Source organism: Paroedura picta, chromosome 10 (assembly GCF_049243985.1).
Source record: "Paroedura picta isolate Pp20150507F chromosome 10, Ppicta_v3.0, whole genome shotgun sequence".
Lineage (NCBI taxonomy): Eukaryota > Metazoa > Chordata > Lepidosauria > Squamata > Gekkonidae > Paroedura > Paroedura picta.
The window spans coordinates 63,208,687-63,231,472 of NC_135378.1; the positions used below are offsets into that span (position 1 = coordinate 63,208,687).

Here is a 22,786-nt window from a genome sequence, read left to right on the forward strand (position 1 = left end):
CAGGAAAATCTACTTCTAAGGTGCATTGAAGGTGCATTAACTCCTGGGTGCAGAATGGGCCCAGGACTCTCCGAACTCTTCAGAGCTGACTCTTTGTTTGACTGGGTAGGGATATTTTCTCTCTTTCTAGAAGATCTGTCCCCTTTCCATTTCTGAAATGAGTGTTTCCATCTAACCACCCACTTGTCCTTGACAACATTCACCAGTTCTCCTGACTGTATTAAACTGATTTTAGTCATAGCTGAATTCCAAGACTGTCAGGACTTGATTTTTCTCAGCTAGGGCTGAAATCAGACTGAATTCTCTTCAGCATCCAGTTCAGAAGTCATTTTTGGCTGAGCTGATGCTAACTAGTCAGATCTCTTGGGGCAGCTCAAGGTTCTGTTTCTGTGAAGAATTAATGCTTCACACTTCTAAACTTTTAAAAAGTGCAATCTATGACAGTTGGGGCAGTCTAACATAGTCCTCATCTGAGGTAAGTGCATTCATGTTTTCTTTGATATTGTTCTGTATTCTTTATAGAGTTCAGCTTTCTTTGCACAAGAATAGCAAAAGTGAGCTTTTAAACTTTGTTTCCAGAAATGGAAGATCTTGATCCTTTTAATCACTAATGCTTATGACTGCACTGCTAGGTTGAAGTTGTTGAGGTTTTTTTATCTACAAATGCTGATGTTTCATATAAACAATTTGTTTCAGCATCTGCTTTATGGAATATATATAAATGCCAGGAAAAATAATTTTCACTCTCTTATCCATTGTCTCATGATGGAAACATTGTTACCAAAGAGAAACAGTTAGTTGGAACATTTGCATTCCTATAGTAATATAAACAGGAGAAGTAATGCAGAATTTTTCAAAAAGAATAACACAGTGTATTTTCTTATTTTACAGGACCCCAGATTCAATGCAGAAGTGGACCAGATCACAGGTTACAAGACACAGAGCATACTTTGTATGCCAATAAAGAACCACAGGGAAGAGGTATCTGGCTCTTTGTAGTCCTTCCAGCCCTGCTAGTTCCCTAAACTCTTTTCAGCTTTTAGGCTCCGCCCCAAAGCATTCTTTAAAAAAGAAAACTCTGTCTGCTTATGTTTATGTTTCCGTAGAGAAGAATTTTGACCTGAGCAGTTAATTATGCAAAATTGATTTATAGCCAGTTTTCTTTTCAGTTTTGTAATTTCCTAAATAGTCTGAGCCACTTTTGGTGATGTAAATACATCTGCCATTTTTTCAGACATAAAATACTAATTTCATTTAATGTATGTGTGAACATAGTTTGTTCAACTGAATTTGTACTGAAAGGACGTTTTCTGTATGTATGAGAAGTATTTTTAAAAGATCCCAAGTAATATTCATTTACCGTGAAAAATTAACCATTCTCTAAAATGTAGATAAATAAGGAGAGATGGAAGAAAACCCATAAAAAATAATTAAACTGAAAAATGGTGTGCGAGAAAAGCCATACAATTTAAAAGCTGGATACCTTTTTAAATCTCTGCCTCTAGTAAATTTGAAGTCTCCTTCAAAGTGTGTTTATATGGGACTAAGGGCAGAATGTGTTTTGTCCATACCTCAAATGTTGTGGAAAAGAATCTGAGAGACAGTTTTCACAGCACTGGTAGGGAACTGATGCATATCCGCCTGAATCCTTAGGTGCTCAAATTCAGCACGAATAATCCAGATATACAGAAAAGTTGCCCTGTGATGGCTCATTATGCACGGAGGGAAAGGTCTGCATTCGGGGTGGAATCACCAATAACGCACGGCGGTGGCTGCAACCGGCCGCAGATTTGGTGCATGCTGCCGAAAATGCTGCGTAGGCAAAACGCGGAAGAAAGCGGAGCTTCCGGGTGACCGGGGCGCAACCAGAAGCGGCGCTGGGGTCGCCGCGTGCATAATTGGTTACTCTGGGTTTTGCTGCTGTTGCGTCCCGTCCCGTGCGTAAGCAGTTTGCTTCGCTTCTTCCCCCTCCGTATTTTCCATGTGACCCAAAATCGCCATTATGGCAGCTGTGCATAATAGGCCGCTCATAGGAGGCAATGGGAGCTTCAACCAGATGTGAGGTCTCAGCTTATCCTTTTCACATAATTTCCCAAATCAAAAATTTCGGGGAGTATATCTGTTGCCCCCCCCACCATACACCCCCTCAAATACCCAGTCTGTGCTGAGTCCAAGCTCATCAGAGCATACTGACGAATGCATGGCCCATGACTGCTGCTGGTACATGCTGAGCTCAGTCACAAAGGGTTTTAGCTATCTGTGGTTTTGATGTCAAGATCAAAGTCTATCTGTACAGAGCACAGGATGCCAGAATTGGCACATTTTCTAGCACAAGAGTTTATTAACTCTTAAGTGCCTTTGGATTTTATTATCCCTCTTACCAAATAGATTACCAGTATATACTTACGTGGCACAACCAAGATGAATGGAATGTTACATTACCATTGTCTTATGCCGTTGCTAGAACATCCTGCCAACTGGAATCCGCTCACACACCCTTGTGTGAATCACATACAACTTCAGAGAGGCTTACCTTGTGATCAGCAGTAAGTCTGCTGCAAGGAAAGAACAAAAGTGTTGAATTATAATTTGAGCTATAGACCATGTTCTTTCATGGACAGAACAGAACTCATCACACATTAATTTTGTTTTTTAAAGACACTGGGATTCTCTTATGTTGTCTTCATTTTTTAAAGCATTAATAGTGTACAAAACTAAATAGCACAGTTTTATAATCCAATAGATGCCACTGGGGCTAAAGTAAAAATTGCTTAATCCCCATCAGTAAAATCTTGCTGTATACTTGCAGATTAATGTAAAATGATTGCTCCGTATGACCTTCATCTGATTGGCAGCTTGCTGAGCATTTACAAAACACAAATGGCAAAAATCTGGCTTCAAGTTGGCCTTCTGATGGACTGTCCCAAGGCTTGTTTTGACTGTGTCGACATTTCTATTGACGTATGATTTTCAGTCAAGGAGAAGTTTTGTATTTGCTCTTTTCCAATTTTCTCCCCCCCCAGCAACATCTCGAATTGTTTCCAAATACATTCATATGGTGAATAAAAGCTAGCTTAAAGGGGTGTTTAGTCATATTGGTTGCAGCTACACATGATTCTTTATGTATGGATTTAATTATGGTTAAAATAAATATACTTTGCCATGTAAATCCTGCACAAAGATTCGAGAGAATCCTAAAACACCAACCCAGCAAATTTCAAATCAGGCAAAAATATTATGACAATAAAATTAATAGATAAATTAAAAGACAGCACCAACGTTCAAGAAAATAAGAAAATAAATTAATTGATTCAGCACAGACAAAAGCAGATATTTCTTTACTCAACAGGTAATTCAATTGCAGAATTAACCATTAGTGACTTGTGGAAGACAACAATAGAAGGGGACAGGCAAGTCTCTTTAGGAACAATTCCAAAGTTTTGGTACCACAACTGAAAACGCTGTCTTTGGAGGTGCCACTTGACTACTCTCAGAAAGGGGGTGCTGGAACTGGGGTCTCAGAGGCTGACTGTAGAAGTTGGGTAGATTCATAAAGGAGTAGGCAGTCTTTAGCCTTTCTTCATAGAAATGGTGCTGTAAACCCTTCCTGTAGTCTTTTATGATGATACTGCTGTACTGTAATACTTTTGGGGGATGTGTAGATAACTGTTTCGAGCTTCTGAGAGAAAATATGAGATTGATTCATTCTCATAAGTATAAACAAAGTTCTCTCTCTTAACTCTTGTTTGTTTGCATAAAATGCTGTTGAGTCACAGCCAGCCCTATCAAGGAGCTTTCAGAGTGAGTGAGAAGCACATGGTTTTTGCCATTGTGTTCCTCTGCAGAATATTCCTTGGTGGCCTCAGTTCCAAGTACTGACTGTTTTAGCTTCCAAGATCTGACAAGACCAAGCTATACCATGCTGCCTTCCCTCCCAAATGTATGAACAAATTGATGCAAGATATATGGAGGAAGGGGGTGATGAGCTACGCTCATTTCTAGGCAGTTTAAATTAGACAGATTGAGTTGTGGAATGTTTCTTAGGAAATTTTTTTCTCCCCTTTTAAATTCTCTTACCAGAAGGTTTCCATCACTCTCACCAAAATGCCTTACTGACACATTACTGGAACAAGACTGAATCAACCCCTGAATTACCATCTGCTATTAGCTGCTTTTTCAACCTAAAAAAACCAAAACATTAATAATATCAAACATTTGGGTTCTTTTTTCCAAGAAGCACCTCCCAATAAAAAAAAAAGACAGACTTTATTATTATTATCATAAAGATCCGTCTGGGAGTTAAGGGACACTGCTTTGGTTCTGAATGTTACTGGTAACAGTCCAAAAATATAAGGCCTTTCTGATGAAAACAAGTCACAAACAAATTTTAACTAATATATAAGTTCCCCACCCCACCCCAACCCAATAGGCGTTTATGGTCCAATATTTGTAATAGATAACTCCGCTTAGGAATATACCTTAAGATGTTACAAAGCAAGGTCTGGGTTTTATTCAAGGCATTACTTTCAGATTGATAGCACTGGAAAAGAAGGAAAGAAAATGCTTCTTTTGGGTTGGAGGCAAAAGCAACCCCTCCCTCCCAATAGCCGTATATAGGATAAATTGGCAAAGACCATATTAAGGTTTGGATAGAGACAAGAAATCTATAGAAGCCATGGAGTCCAAAAATGATAAAATGTGGGGGCAGGCAGAAGAAGCAGAGGGCAGAATACTGCAGATGTGGAGCTTGGATGAATACAAGGAGAAAACTGAGCAAGTGGGGCATTGGGAAGGAGATTTTTATAAATATAATAATGGCATGGAAATAGACAAAAGCAGTACATGCAGAGACTGTGGGACAAGTATCGTAGAATATGCTTGACCAGGGTGAATGGCACAAAAATGTATTGTACAGAATAAAAATTTTATGTGTCCTTTTTCATATTCAATAAGGCCAAAGAGAAAACAGGCTCCTTGGCTACTTTAGAATCTGTAACTGCCTGGCCTGATGATGAAGAATAAGGGTATTCTTTAGGACAGCATTGAAAAAACAGCTAACTGTTTTGGATTTGCTTAGATATTTGGACATGAAAGAAGCCTAATCTCCACAGGAGTACAGAAGTAATAGTAGAGAAATTAAAAAAATCATCCTACAATTTAACAAAAACTCCCCTCCCCTTTCTGCAAGAGAGACAAAAATCCATTTCCTGCTTTGTCGAGCATTCTTTGATACAGTGGATCATTTTTCTTCTGTGTTGTCTTTACTGAATCTCAAAATCTTCACAGGAAGCCAGGGGAAAAAGTGTTTGACTTAGAAATAACAATGAAAAAAAAAAAGGGCACATGCTCCCTTTGGGGCTTCATGTAGCTTTCACGGAATTAAATCTGAGATCTGAATGTACAGGAATGCAACAAGAAGCATCCATCCAGATAAAATAAAACTTTGAATGTAGCTAGCAATGCTAAAGAAGAATCTGCAGCCTTTGGAGAAAGCCTGCAGGGAGCTAGGAAGGGCATTGTCATTCTTGAAGCTAAAAGTCAGCCTGTCTATTTTAGGCTAATAAAATAATTAGTGAACCTAAAACGCTGTGGTGGATTATATGATAATTGATGCTTATCTTCATAAAGTGAATGGAGCCTCCAGGATGCATCAGCAATGGGAGCTTGCGTAAGAAGTAGAAACAGCAGCACTGAAGTATTCAAGCCTTTAATACAAGTAGAAGAAGCTGTTTAAGCATTTGAGGGTAGTATTGAGGGGACAGAAAGTGTAGAGGCATGACACAGGGACAGAGCAGTCCTCTTGTACCTGAGCTGTAGTGGTTAACTGCAGTGCAGCAGTGGTCACTGGCCACCTCCCTAAGGGGAAAGTTATGTGGCATCCAAATGGGATAAAGGTGCTCCAGCATTGTTGGTGGACAATGCCACAGTGGCATCCATGCCATTTCTGCCACTGCATTCCAACCTAGCATTGTTGGTAGGTGGGTGCAGCATGATAAGACAAGGGCAGGAAGGACCAGTGGGAGCCATGAGTCCCGGGGGGTGGGGAGTGAGTCAAGAGTCTGTCACTGGTAGGAGGCGAAGAAAGGTGAGCCACAGAATCCTCGCTCCTCCCCTGCAGCACACTCCATCTTAAAGAAACCAGCTTCTGTCAAAAGACACGGTTACCTATCAGGGGGAGAGGGGCATCAACCATCTGCACCACAGGGACATCATGGTGTCACTCCACACACTGTGCACAGAGCTCCTGAAAGTTGTAACAGACAAGACATCAGCAGCCACACCATCCAATAAGCCACCCATACTAACAAGGGCATCTCCATGGGAACCCTTGTACATACCCTGCTGGTGGATGACTAGGACATAGGGCTGAGAAGCTTGATGTGCTCCTGTCCCTCAACCAGTTGCCACTAATGCTGTACATCTGGGTGGCACAGTAATGACAGAGGAGGCTCATGTTCTTATCAGCATCCACTATCAGACAGCTCCTGCCTTGATTAGTTTCTCTTAAGAACTGTCATCCCTTGCCATCCCCGTCTTCTAGAAGGCCTTGTTCTCCCTGAATTTCCTGGCCATTGGGGGTTGTGGCAGAGGTCTACTAGGGGTTTCAGTTATCAGCTAGCCTGCACAGCTTCCTGGAAGTCATGCTTACCCACCTTCAGGAGTTTGTGCACTTTCCCACTGAGGAGAGGGAGATGACGCCCATCAAAGCAGGGTCTGTGGCATTTGGCCACAGTGTTGAGGAGACTGTGAACTGCACCACATCGCCCAAAAGAATGGGGTCACAGGTCCACCATAATCATCACCACTCATATAGCCTGAATATTCAAACGCAATCAAACTAAGGTGAGATTTCTACCTAAGAAGTATGAGGGCCTATTTATGGCCTCAAGTCGACAGATGCTAGTTGCTTCCATCTTTGGGATCTAGCATGTTTTTACTTTACATTTGCTTGTTATTAAAATTTCTTGAGGATGTGTAAACTGATTATTATGCTGTTGGTCTTATATAAATCCTCAGTGACCTTACTGACTTATTTGTTGTCATTCCAATTGTGTTTGTGCTAATGATGCAACTTCCTCACCAGGCTAGCAGACACCTTGCAGTTATGTCTGTCAGGTCCTAGGACAGGGGTAGTCAACCTGTGGTCCTCCAGATGTCCATGGACTACAATTCCCATGAGCCCCTGCCAGCATCTGCTGGCAGGGGCTCATGGGAATTGTAGTCCATGGACATCTGGAGGACCACAGGTTGACTACCCCTGTCCTAGGAGACTTGTTGCCACCACTGCTAAACAGCAATCCTCTATTATTGCCTTGACAGTGGACATGTAAAATGGTCAGAAACTTAGAAATATCCAGCAACTGAGAACACAATCCATGAACTACTTTTTATAAGGACTAGTCAAATGGTATGTAATCATATGGAAGCTTTCTGGTTCTTCAGAAATCTTCCTCAGATTGGATTAGGGATCCTTCCTCCCTCCCCTCCCCCAGCCCTGACTATTGTCAATCAACTGGAAGGCTGGTAAAATGCTGAGGAAAATGAGGGGTGATTGGTGCTGGGTCAATGACATTACATCATTCCCAGTGTAATTGAGAAGCTGACACCATTGTGGAGGGCAGCACGCTAGCATTCACCCTGGCATGATGATTGCACAATGTTGGTGCATCACTAGAAACTCACTGAACCCTGGAAACTCCTGCTGGTTGTAAGCGGCTGGCTGACAACTGTACGTGGGATGTTACAAAAGAAAAAAGGAAGAAGTTGGCTGTTATGTCTCTGCTTAGTGAGAGATGTTTCCACGAGACAGCAAGAAAGCACTTGGAAGTCATTGCATTCAGTTTGGAAATGATTTTGGAAGTTTAAGACAATTGGATTTTTACGATGCTAATTAAGTCCAGATTTGGTGATTTTACCTCATGTTGAAACCTTACAACATTTCTTGCTAGTCATAATTGTTATATTAATTCAGGAGATGCACTTGAGAAGTTTTGAGATGTTGCCTAAGGTATAAAATCAGTTGAACCTAGTTTAAGGTGACCAGATTTTAACATTGGTAAAGCGGGACACCATTGACCGGGGGAGGGGGGTTCTTGATTAAAAATTTGGTCTATATGGAGCAACAAATTCTTTCATAGAATGCATAGAACACAAAAATAGTATTGTAATATATGTATTTTTACTTGCAACATAAGTACAATTTGCCAGGTGCCACTAGATGTCCCTCCAAAAGTGGGACAATCTGGTCACCTTAGCCTAGTTTGTTATGTCATGTATCAGGTGCCATGGAAGTCCTCTTGGTGATTTGCAGCCAACCACATGCTCTCAGCCTAACCTACCTTATGGGGTTGTTGTGAGGATAAATTGAGGCAAGGTGAATGACGTAAGCCACTTTAGGTTCCCACTGGGGATCAAGGCAAGATATAAATAATAAACTCTGCATTCTGCCGAGCACAGTCTGGTGTCATGTCCTTTCCCTCTACTATCTGCGTTCAGGTATCATAAAAGCAGAACGCAGTTGTTGCCTGCTGTGCTGATCTTAACAAAAACTTCTTTCTACTTTCTATATATTTTTCTCAGAACTTGCATTTTTAAAAATTATGTCATAGTACTGTCGTTCCCTCCCCCCTTCTCGTGCTCCCCAGATTTCCGGTGTTTTCATAAATGTTTTAATCCCTGGGGGGAAAAATTAAACCCATTTACCCACTTCTTCCTTGAATCGCTACTCAGGACTAGTGAGCTCTACTAGTTCAACTGAGTTTGAAATCTGGGCAAGTTGGTTCCCTGAAATGATATTTTCATTATTCAGTTACTAACATTTGCTATCTGTTTCATTACTTCTCATATATTAATTAAGTTCATAGGGGCAGTATTAGAGTTCAGAAAAATAAGTGAGTCTACATATGGCTTGTATGCTTTTCACTGTAAAGGGGAAACCTGCAGGGCTAATAAGGAGCAGCTGAATGGTCTTTTTAAGGCTTTATTAACACAGCCCTTTTTACTGTTTCCTCACAGCTCTTTAAGAACCACAAGCTTCCCTTTCATGGCAGCAAAGTGTTTACACAGGGTGAAAGTGTTCTCTTTTGGATGCTTCAGAGGGCCTATGATCCTATTGAAATGGGTTCAGCTTTCTGTGGTTCAAAGCTAATAAAATAAAAAGGCCAGTGTTGTAAGGTAACACCTGCATGACAGCTGTGCACCTGTGGGCTGCTGAGAGTTCATACTGAGAAACTGGGAATTTGCTGATTTCCCCCCAGTAAGCTATGATTCTTAACAGCCCTAACTATCAATTTGGGAAATCTAGATTAAGACACAATGACTGTCCTTACCATAACTACATAGCAAGAAGTGAACAATACAGTATTGTTCATGAGCAGTTCTACAACTGCAGTATATATAGCACTGGTATGTTAGTCATTATGGTACCGATGCTCAGGTTTGGAGTGGAAACTGAGTTCAGTTGCCCAAGTTTGCTGAATGGCCTTGGGAAAGCCATCTCAGCCTAATTTAGGATTATTTTGAATAGGTGAGTGAGTCAAACAAAAAGGCCATCTCTAAGATTCTTAACTTTTTCCTAAAAAGGGTCTTGTGCTTTTAATAGCCACATGGGTGGCAGAAGTCCACCAGGTGCAACCACTGTAAAATGGTACTCCTGCTTTTTGAGGGGGAGGGTGGGCAGATATTGAGGTTGTACACATCACTGTACATTATCTTTAGTACAGGCTTTCATGAAATCCTGGTGTTTCTTGACAGCCCTGGAATGGTTTCCTGAATGGGAATTAATACATTTTTAATTTGTTAAACATTTATGGGGTGATATGACCATATATGGTCATGTTGGCCTGCCCAACGATGGGCATGGAGGGGATGTGAATGGGAGGGGACCCAGGTGGGCATGTAAACAGCTGTGATTCTCACTTCCGGGGTTTCTCGAGCCTGAAGAATGTTTCACGGTTTTCTCAATGGTAAAAAAGTTTTCTCAATGGTAAAAAAGTTTCTAAATGCTGCTCTAGTACAAGTCATTTTATTGTGAGAAAAATAGTGCCTGAATGGGTTTATATTTGGGAATTCAAAACTAACCTGTTCATAAAAACTGAATTTGTGTTAGTTGTTGGGGAAAGCAGAGGATTTGGTCTGGTAGAGGAAACTGCATTGTAGAAAACGTTGTTGTAAATTCCAACAGGATTTTTGTGGTAGTCCAGAGGGTGTTTACTTCAGTGAAACTGCTGTCATCTGTTCTTTGTGGTGCCTGTTGTACAGAGATAAAAAGTACTTGACGTATGAAGATGCGAATTATCTGTTCTTTAAGGCGTACTCTAAAATAGAAATTCTCCTAAATTAAAGAGGACATGGTAGCTGAATCTTGTGTGTTTGGGAGGCCTGTGTGATGTATGATATCTGAACTTACAGGAGCTTTGGGTTTTGAAGTATTGAAGTTCAGGCATTTTAAAAAAACACTTCTTTAAACTATGTGGCTTGTTTGAAGATAGGAGTTGACCATTAACTTAATTAACTTACCCGGTCCATTTGATTTCATGAAGTGGACCTGACAATAAAACCATTATTTAAAATGGACATTTGGAGGCCATACTTGCTAATGGAACACAGAACAATGATCTCATTTGTATTGCCTGTAGCTTATTGGGGAGGCTGATGTGAGTGAGAAGACTATAAATCATAATCTAGCCCACTGTGATATTGAAAGTGTTTTTCCACCCATTTTTACGACTTAACTGTTAGAGCTGGGTGTTTAGTGTCTGACTAGAGTTTTCCATATGAGTGCCTTGCAAAAAATCATCTGTTGATGTCGACATTAATAGCAGGAGTCATCATTTCCTGTTTCAGATCCCTTCCAAACTGCTGTGGTCACGAATAATTCTCTTTCTGATGCATTCTGGGCAATAGCCTTGCTGCTAATGTGCTAAAGCCAGAAAACTGAATTACTGCCTTCTTTATCAAGAACCTGTTGCCCTGGGTTTGCAATTCTGAATAGAAACAATATACATATATGAATGAAAGTTTCCAGCCTCCTTCAGGCCTGTCTGGCTGGGTTAAAGTCTGGACTGCCATATATCATTTTGAAAAAAGAGGCAAGCTGAACATGCTTTAGAGAGCATGTCCAGATTAGCCCTTAAAAACTATCCTGTTGCTATTTTAATTTCATTTCCTCAGGACTGCAAGTGGTACATCAGAATTCACTCATCTGACTCAATTACCTCTCTGCAGCAAGCTCCAAGAATATCAGTTATACATACATTAATGGAACGTTTTTAAGACTTTTGCCATTAATGCTCAGAGTAAGAGACCGTTATGACAGGAAACGTGAAATCCCACAGAGCTATCATATGTACACAAAGAATCAGTTAGGCCTTTCAAATAGTTTGAAATTAAACAGTCCTTTTTAGAAACAACCCAGACTAAAATCATGTTTTTGTCTGGTTTAAAAGAACTGAAAGCAGTTTTGAATATGAACAACAGCTTCTGCAATTTAAATGAGAAATAAGAGATGTCTTTGATGTTGTGCATGCAAGCTGTAGGAAGGCCTTTGCTTGTGGCAACGCCACAGAAACATTTTAGAAGATCTTTATATGTGCAGCCTTCATTCTGTAATGTTGGACTTCAGCAAAGCCGTATCAAAATGATGGTACTTTATGTAGATATATCTGCAGGGTTGGAGTAACTTCATTACCTTGACACAGCCTTAGAAAAATGACCGCTAGCATTTAAAATTTTCTTTTCTGCTTGAGACTTGTAACAGCTTTATTTGGTGTTTCGGTATACAAAATCAGCTATAGCCATTTTTTGCGGTACAGTGAGAATATTTTGAAGCTTAAGATGGCTGGCACAGATGGTTTTCATGCTGAAAGCCACATTGTTTTCAGCTGGAGCCTCTGCCTCCAACAGACAATAAGGCTATTTATTGACCCGAGACTTCAGTTCACATTGGTGGTAGAAAGTTCCTTCATGTGACACAGGGTTTTCAAGGCAAGGGTGGATCACAGCTGGTTTGCCATTGCCTACCTCCAGCAGTACAGATTAGGCAAATTGTATTCCAGTAGATAAACATGCCTCACTCATGAACATGGCTCACTGATAAATAGGGCAAATAGTAAAATCTGTTCCACTTAATATTTCTGATAACGGCTTGGAGGACGAGCTGGTCACATGGCTTAAATGCCACTCAGTGCTTAACACCCACTCAGGGCGGCTGTACCACCCCTGAGTGTCTCCTCCTCCAACCAGCTTGCCTGTGGCCAGCCAGTCACCCACCATCCCCCACCCCTGACCATCCCCTACTACTTCTACTTCCCTCTGAGGCTCAGAGTCTGCAGATTCCTGCCCTGTGAGAGCAGCCCCTGCCGGCAGACTTTCCAGGTCTTGAGAGGAGGGGGAGGCAGAGTTCTTCCACCCCACCCCCCTAATCTAGCACCCATTGTATTCCTGAATGCAATAGGCTTGGCCCCTGATACAGTATATAAAAGAAAGGTTGCAGAGAATGGCACGTTTTCATGATGGATTATTTCTATCATAGTACACCCTTCAGAGTACTCCAAGGCAAAGTAACATATGTATAGGTTTTATTTGTAGCTCCCCTTCATGTAGTACTCTTTGAAACCTTTGGTGCAATAGGGAGAGAGTGTACCTTTATTTCATTCGAGTAGATTTATTTGGCTGCCATGTGTGCAAAGCCAATTTTGCAAGGCAGCAGTCTGATTTTACATTTATTGGCTCCCAAACCAAACCTTCTGGGTTCCTTAGGATTGCGGAATAAAATGGTCTGAAGTTTTATAAGCAGTGATCCTTGCTTTGGTTTGCATTTTTTATATTCCGAGTGGAGGAAGGATCAAAAGATTTTACGACCAGACTTTGATAACCAATGTGAATAGTAATGCCACACAGGCTCTGATGTAGCTCTACAGTATTAACTAATGTTTTGATATCTTAATCAGGTGGTTGGTGTGGCCCAAGCAATAAATAAGAAATCTGGAATTGGAGGAATATTCACTGAGCAAGATGAGAAGGTACAAATTACTGTCTTAACTTTGCCAATAGAAAAACTTTGTCGATAGATCTCTCTTAAAGTGATTGCGTGAACAGTGCAAAAAAAAAAAAATGAAGTACTTCACTACTGAAAGCAATGGGAATTTAAACTGCTGGTTTGGAGTTTACAGATGTATTTAAAATCTCATATTTTATGTTAAATAGAACATTTTCCAAGTACAAAAATCTTTGGGAACAGTTCAACAATTTGCCCAACTGAAATATCAGAGATCACTTCTGTAAGTGTATCGTGAATTCCCCTTAATGGGACATTCATGCTGTTCCCCTCAATTATCAACTTTAACACAGAGTCCTTTATGATTACCTGGGCCCCCTCTACCCTAACCTGCAGCGTGCTTATGCTTTTGCACCTTTCTTCCTTGCCCACTCTTACAACCATTTTTTAATTTTGGGGATCTGAATGTTGCATCACTTCCACTCTTGTTATCCAGTGATGTCAGCAGTTGCGGCACTAGGAGCACCAGATCAGTGCCTCTTTTCCCAACTGAAGAGATATCTGGTGACAAAAGGAAGCACCTCGCAACAGAATTACATATTCTCTTTTTTACTCCAAACCCATCTCCTATCTGAAAATGGGAAGTCACTCCAAGTCCCCCTGTGAAATTGCAGGGACCTCTGGGACAATTTATCATTTCCTGCCAAGAGGTATGCGGGGGGGGGGGGCAGGAGCCCCAACTTTCTAATGTTATTTTTAGATCTGTCAGGGCTGATGATATTAGAAGTATGATAGAACTGCTGTCCTGTTCCTTCATCATAACTGATATTGGCATGTGATATGGAGTGGCTGCATTTGTGGGGGTGGGGGGTGGGAGGGAGCTGATGAAGAGCCCATACAAAACCTGCACCAGCCCTACCCAGTGACATCTCTCTGAAAGTTCTAGGGAGGTAATGGTTTTTCATGCTCCAGGAGATAAAACCAGGTCATTGTTCATGTACTGAAAATATTGACTAAATCTGCCATTTTCTTTAGTCTTCGTAATCACATGATTTCTTGCTGCAGAGAGAAGTTAAAGTAGAAAAAGCAGCAAATAACTCTTTAAGGGGTTTAGAGAATGAGTATCCAACACAGGAGTCCAAATCCCTGTATCAAGTTACTGTTATGTAAATGCCTGCAAAATAGAACTGCATATCCCAGTTTTGCAGTGTGAATAAATTGAATAACTGCACTGAATAAAATCATAGTGTCAGAATGTTAGATTAATTTAGAAGTGCCTTCGGCAAAGTGATTTACAATGCCATGTTGTATGAGCAGTTTGTAATGCACAAAAGAGGATTTAACTCAGGCTGGAGGAGCTGATGAGTATATGATGAAGTCAAAATTCCTTCCTTCCTTCCTTCTTTTCAAATGGAGTGAAGAGCAGCAGAGCATTGGAATCAATAAATTTCCCGAAGAGAAACAGCTCATGACTTCCTTGCTTTAAAAAAATGCAGTCGCTTGTTTTAAAAGATTTGCAGTGCTATCCTCAGTAGAGTTACGTCCATTAGGCTTGGAAGGGTATAACTCTGCTTGGGATACCATTGTTAATTCCTTCTACAACAGATGCTTCTAGCATAAAGATGACAAGGCTTTTTGTGCCTGTGGGTGGAGGTTCCCAGAGATCCTTATTAGGAAATGTTTTTATTATGACAAAGCAGAGATGGATATTATACAGCCGGTGTTCAAGAATGCATCTATTCATGAACTTGATGTTAGTGCTGCTTCTTCCTAAGTAAGTTGTGGTTAGAAATGGGACCAGTTTTTCCAGTACTGAAGAACCCCAACAATGCAGGGAAACATTTTATGCATGATTGTCAGAAATAATTTTACAACAATCTTTGATAGTATCTCTAATTTGTTTTAGTTATTTATTAATGGAGGAAGCAGATCATTTTCATTTTATTTGTTTTGGACCAAGTAGTTGGGTATCTGTGTGAAACATTTTTGATTTTGTGCTCAAAGAGCACAAAATCCCATCATTCTGGGAGTCATGCCCACTGTTGCTACCTTAACCATGGGTCCATCACAGAGGAGCAATTGCAAAGAAGGAAGGCTAGCTTAGGCTAGGAACATACTCTTGCTGCTCACCCTTGCCCAGCCCATCCTCACTACAGCTAGGGAGGCTCCTACCTGGCTTTGCCATGGTAAGGGATGGAATGTGCCCACTCAGCCTCATCTTGCACCTCTTGTTTCAGACAGGCCATGAAGTTTCCCTCACCCTCCTTTGAGGATGGAGCTAAGGTGGGTCGGGACAAGGCCCCTTTCTCCTTCCAATTTGTATCTATCTCAACAGGGCACATAGCAGCTTCTCACATCCAGTTCATGTCTGGAAAGCAGCATAGATGGGAAGTCTTGATGTTCTACCACTTGCACCATCTGAAAGGAAACCCCTGTGCATTTATTTTTACTGAAAAAGAGTTGGTTTTGGCTCCTTGCAGGGTTAAATTTGTTTCAGTCCTGACTCTCGTACATTGCACAGCCCATGGTCTTATTGTTATAAATTTGCAAAATGGCCAACAAATCTCATCAAAGGCAGAATTAGATATTTTAAGAACACTCAGGTGCTAATAAAGTATTATGCTTGGGTACAAAAAACAAAGAACTCATTCAGGACTTCAAGTTTAACCAAATAATTTGAGTGCCTTTAAAAACAAAATGTATTTCAAGGTGTAAATAACCATGTGAGCTGATACCCTGCTAAGCAGTTGTAGGCTTGAACATTTTGTCCTTTTCTGTGGGGTTATGGGCAGATTCTGTAAATAAATGGCAAAGCAGAACCAAAGTAGCTCCATTGGTTGGGACTGCTGAAGTTCATGGGTATTTGCATGGTGTTGAGTCACTATAAGCTGTTGTTGACATGGGTGTTCACAGAATAAGTGATCTACAGCAAGTCAAGTGACATTTTACAGGACCATCTTTTGTGTAATTCAAGGCACACCTGCTCCTACATCAGTTAACATTTGGCGTAATACCTTCTGGGACTTATCTGTATTACAGGAATTTGGTGATTCAAGCTGCTTCATTTAACTCAAACTCTGGTTTTCAGGATTTTGCTGCTTATTTGGCATTTTGTGGAATTGTTCTTCACAACGCTCAGCTGTATGAAACATCCCTGCTTGAAAACAGACGAAACCAGGTGAGGCTGATAGGTCATTTGTCAATAAAGTTTTTTCTTACTTCCCCCCTGATTGCACTCAGTATTTGGTTTGAGGTGCTGAGGTTTCAGCTGGAAGGAGTGAAATAGAGACCAAGGGTAGGAGTTGTGCTGGGACAGAGTGCTCAGCTCTAGCTCTAGGAACAGTGCTCAGAAGAAGAAGAAGCAGGGATTAGAGGGAAGGGAACAAGGGCTGATTGGGAAGATAAAATGGCCTAGGAATATATTGAGCCAAGCAGCTTCTGTGGCATTACAACCCATCACAGCAGTTCAGGCACAACAAGCAGCACAAATGATGGGAACATCACCCACCCACCAACCATGTACAGGAGGAGGCAACCAGTGAGCTGACCCAATAGTTGTTCCTAGAGAGGTAAAATAAATGGTGAGCAAAGCCACAGGGGGGAAATTGTCTTTTTCAAAAAAAGAATTCATGGAAAAATTGAAATGTGAACAAAACTGAATGATTTAATAAATTATAAATTATTCCTTTTATCATTTCTGTCATTCCAAATCAGAAAATAGTTCTCAGGAGTTGTTTTTCCAGCACCCTCTGGAGTTCCTTTAGTTGTTGCTAGAGTCTCAGAGAGGTTCCAACAGTGCACAGAGACCATGGGTTCCATGCAACAGGAAGCCCTATTAATGGGCCATGGAAGGATGGAGTTTCCTGCTTTGTTGGCAGTCTGTACAGATAATTCTGGCACAGTGTCCATCCCTGATCTCTGATCTCCACTTATCTTGTGACTTTAGCTCTTGGCTTAACATAAATTGTTGTTGTTGTTGTTGTTGTTATTCATTTGGTATCACTTTGACCCCTGATATTATTGCCTTAAGAGCCTCTTGTGGCGCAGGGTGGTAAGCCAGCCGAAATGCTTTTCTGAAGCTGTCTGCCCATGAGGCTGGGAGTTCAATCCCAGCAGCCGGCTCAAGGTTGACTCAGCCTTCCATCCTTCCGAGGTTGGTAAAATGAGTACCCAGCTTGCTGGGGGATAAACGGTAATGACTGGGGAAGGCACTGGCAAACCACCCCGTATTAAGTCTGCCATGAAAATGCTAGGGGGCATCACCCCAAGGGTCAGGCATGACCCGGTGCTTGCACAGGGGATAGCTTTACCTTTTTTTATTATTGCCTTGGCGCTTTAGACTTCCTTGTACCTGCCACCCCTAAAGCTGCACCTAGTTGCTGCTGTTGTCAACTCTTGTCTCTTCCCAATGGTCCTTTTATCTTTCTCCTATAATCTGTGCCTCAGCCAGTTACATCAATTTGAGGAACATAAAAAAGGCAAACAAGACTGAAACTGGATGAAGATGATTGAAGCAGAAAGAAATAAGAAGTGGAGTGATTTCACACCTGTTTTTAAGTGCATAATTATCCTTGGGATAGTCCAAATGTTTAGCAGGAAGAGAAGTGAGGGCCAGTTCAGAGCTCCACTTCCCTTCCTCCACTCCTGACATTGGGGTGAGTTTGAACAAGCCTTGATCCTGCCTTTTCTGTAAATTCACTCAGACTCCGAGGCTCCTCCACATGTATTAATAGGTGTTTACTGTATCTGGTGAAGCAGAGCTGGTCTCTTTCAGTAGGTTTCTATGGGTGTGTCATCAAGCCATATGCTTTGTTGCAAGGTTATTTATATTTTGTTGCTGTTTACGGAGGGAAGTATCTATGTCCACTCCTGCCAATGTGAAAAAAAACAAACATGGGTATGCTTAAATGGGCAAATACTGCCCCGAAGCTTTCCATCCAGACGGGAGTTCAAAGTTGCTTGCAGAAGCTTTCAAGGGATATAAATGTTTCAGACTAGCATCCCAGTCTCATTCCATAATAATGCAATACATTTTTGTATTTAAGCAAGGCCATAGCTTGCTGAATTGAGAGGTTTCCAAGCAGACATTTTTCATCATGCCCGGATGGAGTTAAGGCAAAAAAGAGAGTCATCCATAGATGTGAGATCCTGTATGATCAAGCAAGTGCTTGGCATAAAATGGCAGAATAATTAGGGAACTGTATCTTCAGTAGATAATAAATGTATGGAGTATTAATCATGGAGTCAGATTTCAAATCTCACTTGTTAAATAGGGCATTTATTTGTTTTTAACCAAAGGTCAGCACAAAAATATCCTGTAAAGTAGAGGTAAAAAATCTATTCTAGGTAATAATAATGAGCTATAGAAAAATATTAATGATCATAAATGAAATACATGTGATGCCATAGAGTACACCCAAGTTTAACAAATGGTCTCCATCTGAAGGGGGAAACAACATGTTTAGTCTTTTGCAACCCATAATGTATTTGGCACAATTCAGGGTGTTATATACCTTAAAGTCCAAAATCCTAGAATGGTTTTGTACTAGCATACCCGAAGGACTACCTAATATGGAAGGGCATCTTCCCAACCATGTCACTACGCCGATGAACTACAGCTTGTCATGAATTATGGCCTGTTTGTGGTTCATGAAGTGATGTTTGCAAACTGAAGAACCACCAGGAACTTCTACACATTTTGATACAGTTCATGGCGGTTAGTGAAGAGCCATGAAAAACAGCGAGAGCAGCTGAGTGGCATTGAGTTGAAAGAAGGCTGAAACTGCTCAGAGCTACTGATGAGGGCAGAAAGATGAGATACAAAATTTATAAATAAAGAAATATACCATGCTTCTGGCCCTAATGTTTGTGACTTTCATCTCTATGTTAAAAATAGTTTTATAATTACTAAGCTTGCAGAGTAACATGTTACATGTTCAAAATTTAGCTACATTATTTTTTTTTCTGTAGGTGCTCCTTGATCTTGCAAGTTTAATATTTGAAGAGCAGCAGTCCTTGGAAGTTATTTTGAAAAAGATAGCTGCCACCATAATCTCCTTCATGCAGGTGCAGAAGTGCACGATTTTCATAGTGGATGAAGACAGTTCTGTGAGTACAGAGCCTGACTTGTTTGCGAGAAAATAAGATGCTAGTTCTTCCCTTGGAAACATTAGAGCAGTGGTACTCACTACGCAGGTTATGGAGAGCCAAATTCATAGGTACCACCAAGCAAAAGAGCTGTATCTTTATGGAAACTTGCAACTTACCTGTTCTTCTGACAATGGCTATTTTAAATGGGAAGCCGCAGTGAGCCACAAACTTCACTGACCCAGGCACTTTTTTCACTTATCTGCTCCATGTTTCAGAAGCCATATTGGGAGAGCGCTCAGAAGAGTCTCAGGTGGTGAGTCAAAGAGCTACATGTAGCACCTAAGCCAGGGAGTGAGTACCACTGCTTTAGAATCAGGGGTTCAGTTCCCATCATTTCCATGCTCTGGGAATCCTTCTTTTTTGAATCATGGAGAGTAGAAAATATAAGCTGAATTATTTATTTCCATCTCATATTTGTTTCAGCATCAGGTCCCACAATCAATTTAGTACAATGTCATTTTATGTCTAACTCAAAAATCATTTTTTCACCAAGTTGAAACCTTGTCTTTCCCTGTGGCAACTGTATTAAGGTTAAGGTCATTGTTAGTTAAAAGAAACTGTTAAAAGAAAGAAAGAAAATATTGGTCGGAAAACATGGTGGTAACTTCTCTTGAAGTCCTGTGAGACTATACGTTGAGATGGAAGCTACTCACTGGTCACAACGAATCCGTTATTCATACCTATAGTTAGACAGGAAAGAAATAAATGTAAATGTTTGTTGTGAAATACAGAGGATCTCATTTGTACATATTAACTAATCAGGGATTTGTTTTTCATCCTTAGGATTCATTTTCCAGTGTCTTTCATATGGAGTTTGAAGAATTGGAAGACTCCAGTGATGCCCACAAAAGGTAAAACTAATGGTTCTGAACTGTTAGCCATTAAAACTAATGGCTTGGGAGACAACCTGATGAAACTTTCAGATGGGGCCAAGAGTTCTGCCCCAAATACAGCCTATTGGCCCAAAGGCGGGGTGATGTATCACATGCAATCCAAGTTCTAGCACAGTAAATTACCTTAACTGCCTCGATTTCCTCCTCTGTATGACTTTTCGTGTTTGGTGAGTGTTGTGTATGCAACAACAGACACTACTCAAATGCAGGGATCCTAGACTAACCAATGGAAAGACTGTTGTGTATGCAGATTAGTGGAACCGCAGAGTGGGAACCGCAATTCAAACATCGGGGACTCTTAATGGTATTGGTTGGTGTGCAGGATCTGTGCTACTACTTGTTCATTTAAGGTCCAATCGCTTTGAACTTGGGGAATTTGCACTGGGTCAATCACAGGCTTTGGCAGGAATCCTATACTGTATACAAGTTCAGGTAGTTGGCTTTTGAGTTGGGTTTGGTTGTGTGCGATTTACTAAAGAGCTGATGTTTTGGCACACAAGTGACTCCGTGCCTTATTGAGTCTACTGTTCAATAAAGCCTGCATTGTTGTCTGCTGCATCCAATCTCATACCTCAGTTGTAGACCAATCGTAAGTCCACATTAAGGAACAATCAGGTTACTTGGCAGGCAGCCTGCAATGTTTAGAAGTTCACTGGGTTCTTGAGTTTGCTGTTTGGTGTTGGTGTTTAATAAAGAACTGCGTCTGTGTTTTGCTGAGCCCACATCTCCAGTGTTAAATACAAATTTAGAGAAATTAGTTTATGTATTCTTACTTCAACAGAGATTACGATACCAATCAGGTTAATTATATGTATGCCCAATATGTCAAGAATACCATGGAGCCTCTCAACATTCCTGATGTTCGCCAAGACAAAAGATTCCCTTGGACTGTAAGTAATGTGAACTTAGATTTGGAAGCCGGCAATGGAAATGCATAGGCATTCAGTTGTGGAAAATCACCTGTTAAATCGTTTGTTGCTAGACTTGCACATACGCTGCCTTGAATAACATCTCCTGTAGGCAATCACCCCTAGGTGTTTTCTGACTTCATGGAATCTTATTTACCTATTTTGGACTGAGTTAATTCATTGTTTCCCTTTCTACTTGCCTGTTGATTAGTGCAAGGCTGATGTAGCTCCATTTGATGTTACTTTCTCACTACGTTTCTCTCTCACAGAACATGAGCAATAAGCATTGACCAATTCTGGTTGTCCTCTTGGCCATCTCCTTTTGACTGTACCCTACACATCTTAATTCTGCTGCTCCTTTCAGCACTTATTAGATAGTACCCAAAACTGAAACACACCCTGCCCTAACAAGTTTACTTTTTAAATAGCACTAATGGCTAGAATCTGTTCCTGTGAACTGTCTTTAAAAATACAGTTTAGAACCCTAGTAGGAGAATAACTTATAACTGCAACACTTCCATTTGAACATTTATTTATTAGGGACATTTTAAACTCACTTTTCACTTTGCATGAATTAAATGTGATGCACAGAATAAGCCAGTTTTATAATTTCTGCTTGCAATTCACAAACTAGATCATAAAGCAGAGCAAATGGAAACAACTCTGCCTTTGATGAAACAGTCCCTTGGCAGGCAGGCACTCAATTCCTTGTAGAAGGCCGCTTCCTTCATGGTCACAGGAGTTGGAGGAGTGGAGGGCACGTGGGAAGAAGAGGTTTTTATGCCCTACTTTTCACTTCTCAAAAACATCTCAAAATGGCTTACAATTGCCTTCCCTTCATCTCCCCACAACAGACACCCTGTGAGGTAGATGAGGCTGAGAAAACTCTGAGTCTGCTCTGTGAGAATAGCTTCTATCAGTGCTGTGACGAGCCCAAGGTCACCCAGCTGGCTGCATGTGGAGGAGTGGGGAATGAAACCAGCTTGCCAGATTACAAGCTGCCACTCTTAACCACTACATCAAGCTGGCTCTCAACAAGTCTGCCCTTGATGAGCCAGGCTCTCCACCAATCAGGAACACTGTCCATGGTTGCATCCATATAATTCCAATGGAGTTAAATTGACAATTGTGATGTTATGAATGTTGTGACGTGAATATATTTATTACAAGTCTGCTCTGTGAGAATGGTAAGTTTGTGATCAGAATGTAAGGTAGTTGGAATGTTTAGCTATGGAATATGTGCAATGAGCATGTCTTAAAAGTGAATTCTGTAAGTAATATTGCATATAAATTTGGTAGCCAAGATTAAATAAATATACATAAAAAAACAATTTGCTGCATTCCATAAATATAAGGATTTTTACAATGTTATACCTTTCATTTTTGCCTGTAGTACTTGCATGGGCTAAGAGATGAATGTATAAGAATTGTGTCTTTTCCCTTAACAGAATGAAAATGCAGACAGCACAAATCAGAATATAGAAAGTTTGCTATGTACACCAATAAAAAATGGCAAGAAGAATAAAGTTATAGGTATAATCTTTGCATTTAAAAATGTTTCATGATGCAGTTTGCATGATATTTTGTACAGTGTATTATTTCTGAGTAAGTATGCTTTGTGTTGTGGTGCTTGTGACAACTCAAGAGTTTCAATACACTGTAATGGAGCAAAACAAAAGTCATAATTACTGTGTTTTCATGATGATCACCACAAATCCCAGTATCTGGTTTCTTAAAAACATTTTTCTCCTTATCTTCATTGTCTATCATCTGAGTCGGTGATAATAGGTCCAGTGGGAAACTCTAACCGAATGCCAACAGAGAAAGAGAGTGACAGC

At 40.7% G+C, this 22,786-nt stretch overlaps 1 protein-coding gene across 8 annotated transcripts in view; it reads left to right on the forward strand.

Annotated features, from left to right (window-relative positions):
- The window catches only part of PDE5A (phosphodiesterase 5A), a 114,250-nt gene that overhangs the window by 53,387 nt on the left and 38,077 nt on the right, over positions 1 to 22,786 (forward strand). For all 8 annotated transcript variants that reach the window (XR_013224837.1, XM_077300444.1, XM_077300445.1 and 5 more), the window contains exons 3-9: positions 892 to 981; positions 12,951 to 13,022; positions 16,086 to 16,175; positions 18,968 to 19,105; positions 19,931 to 19,998; positions 20,822 to 20,930; positions 22,397 to 22,481. Coding sequence is in view for 7 of the 8 variants with exons in the window: in XM_077300444.1 (XP_077156559.1) it covers positions 892 to 981; positions 12,951 to 13,022; positions 16,086 to 16,175; positions 18,968 to 19,105; positions 19,931 to 19,998; positions 20,822 to 20,930; positions 22,397 to 22,481 (652 nt within the window). In the remaining variant the exon portion in view is untranslated. The remainder of the gene's footprint in view (positions 1 to 891; positions 982 to 12,950; positions 13,023 to 16,085; positions 16,176 to 18,967; positions 19,106 to 19,930; positions 19,999 to 20,821; positions 20,931 to 22,396; positions 22,482 to 22,786) is intronic.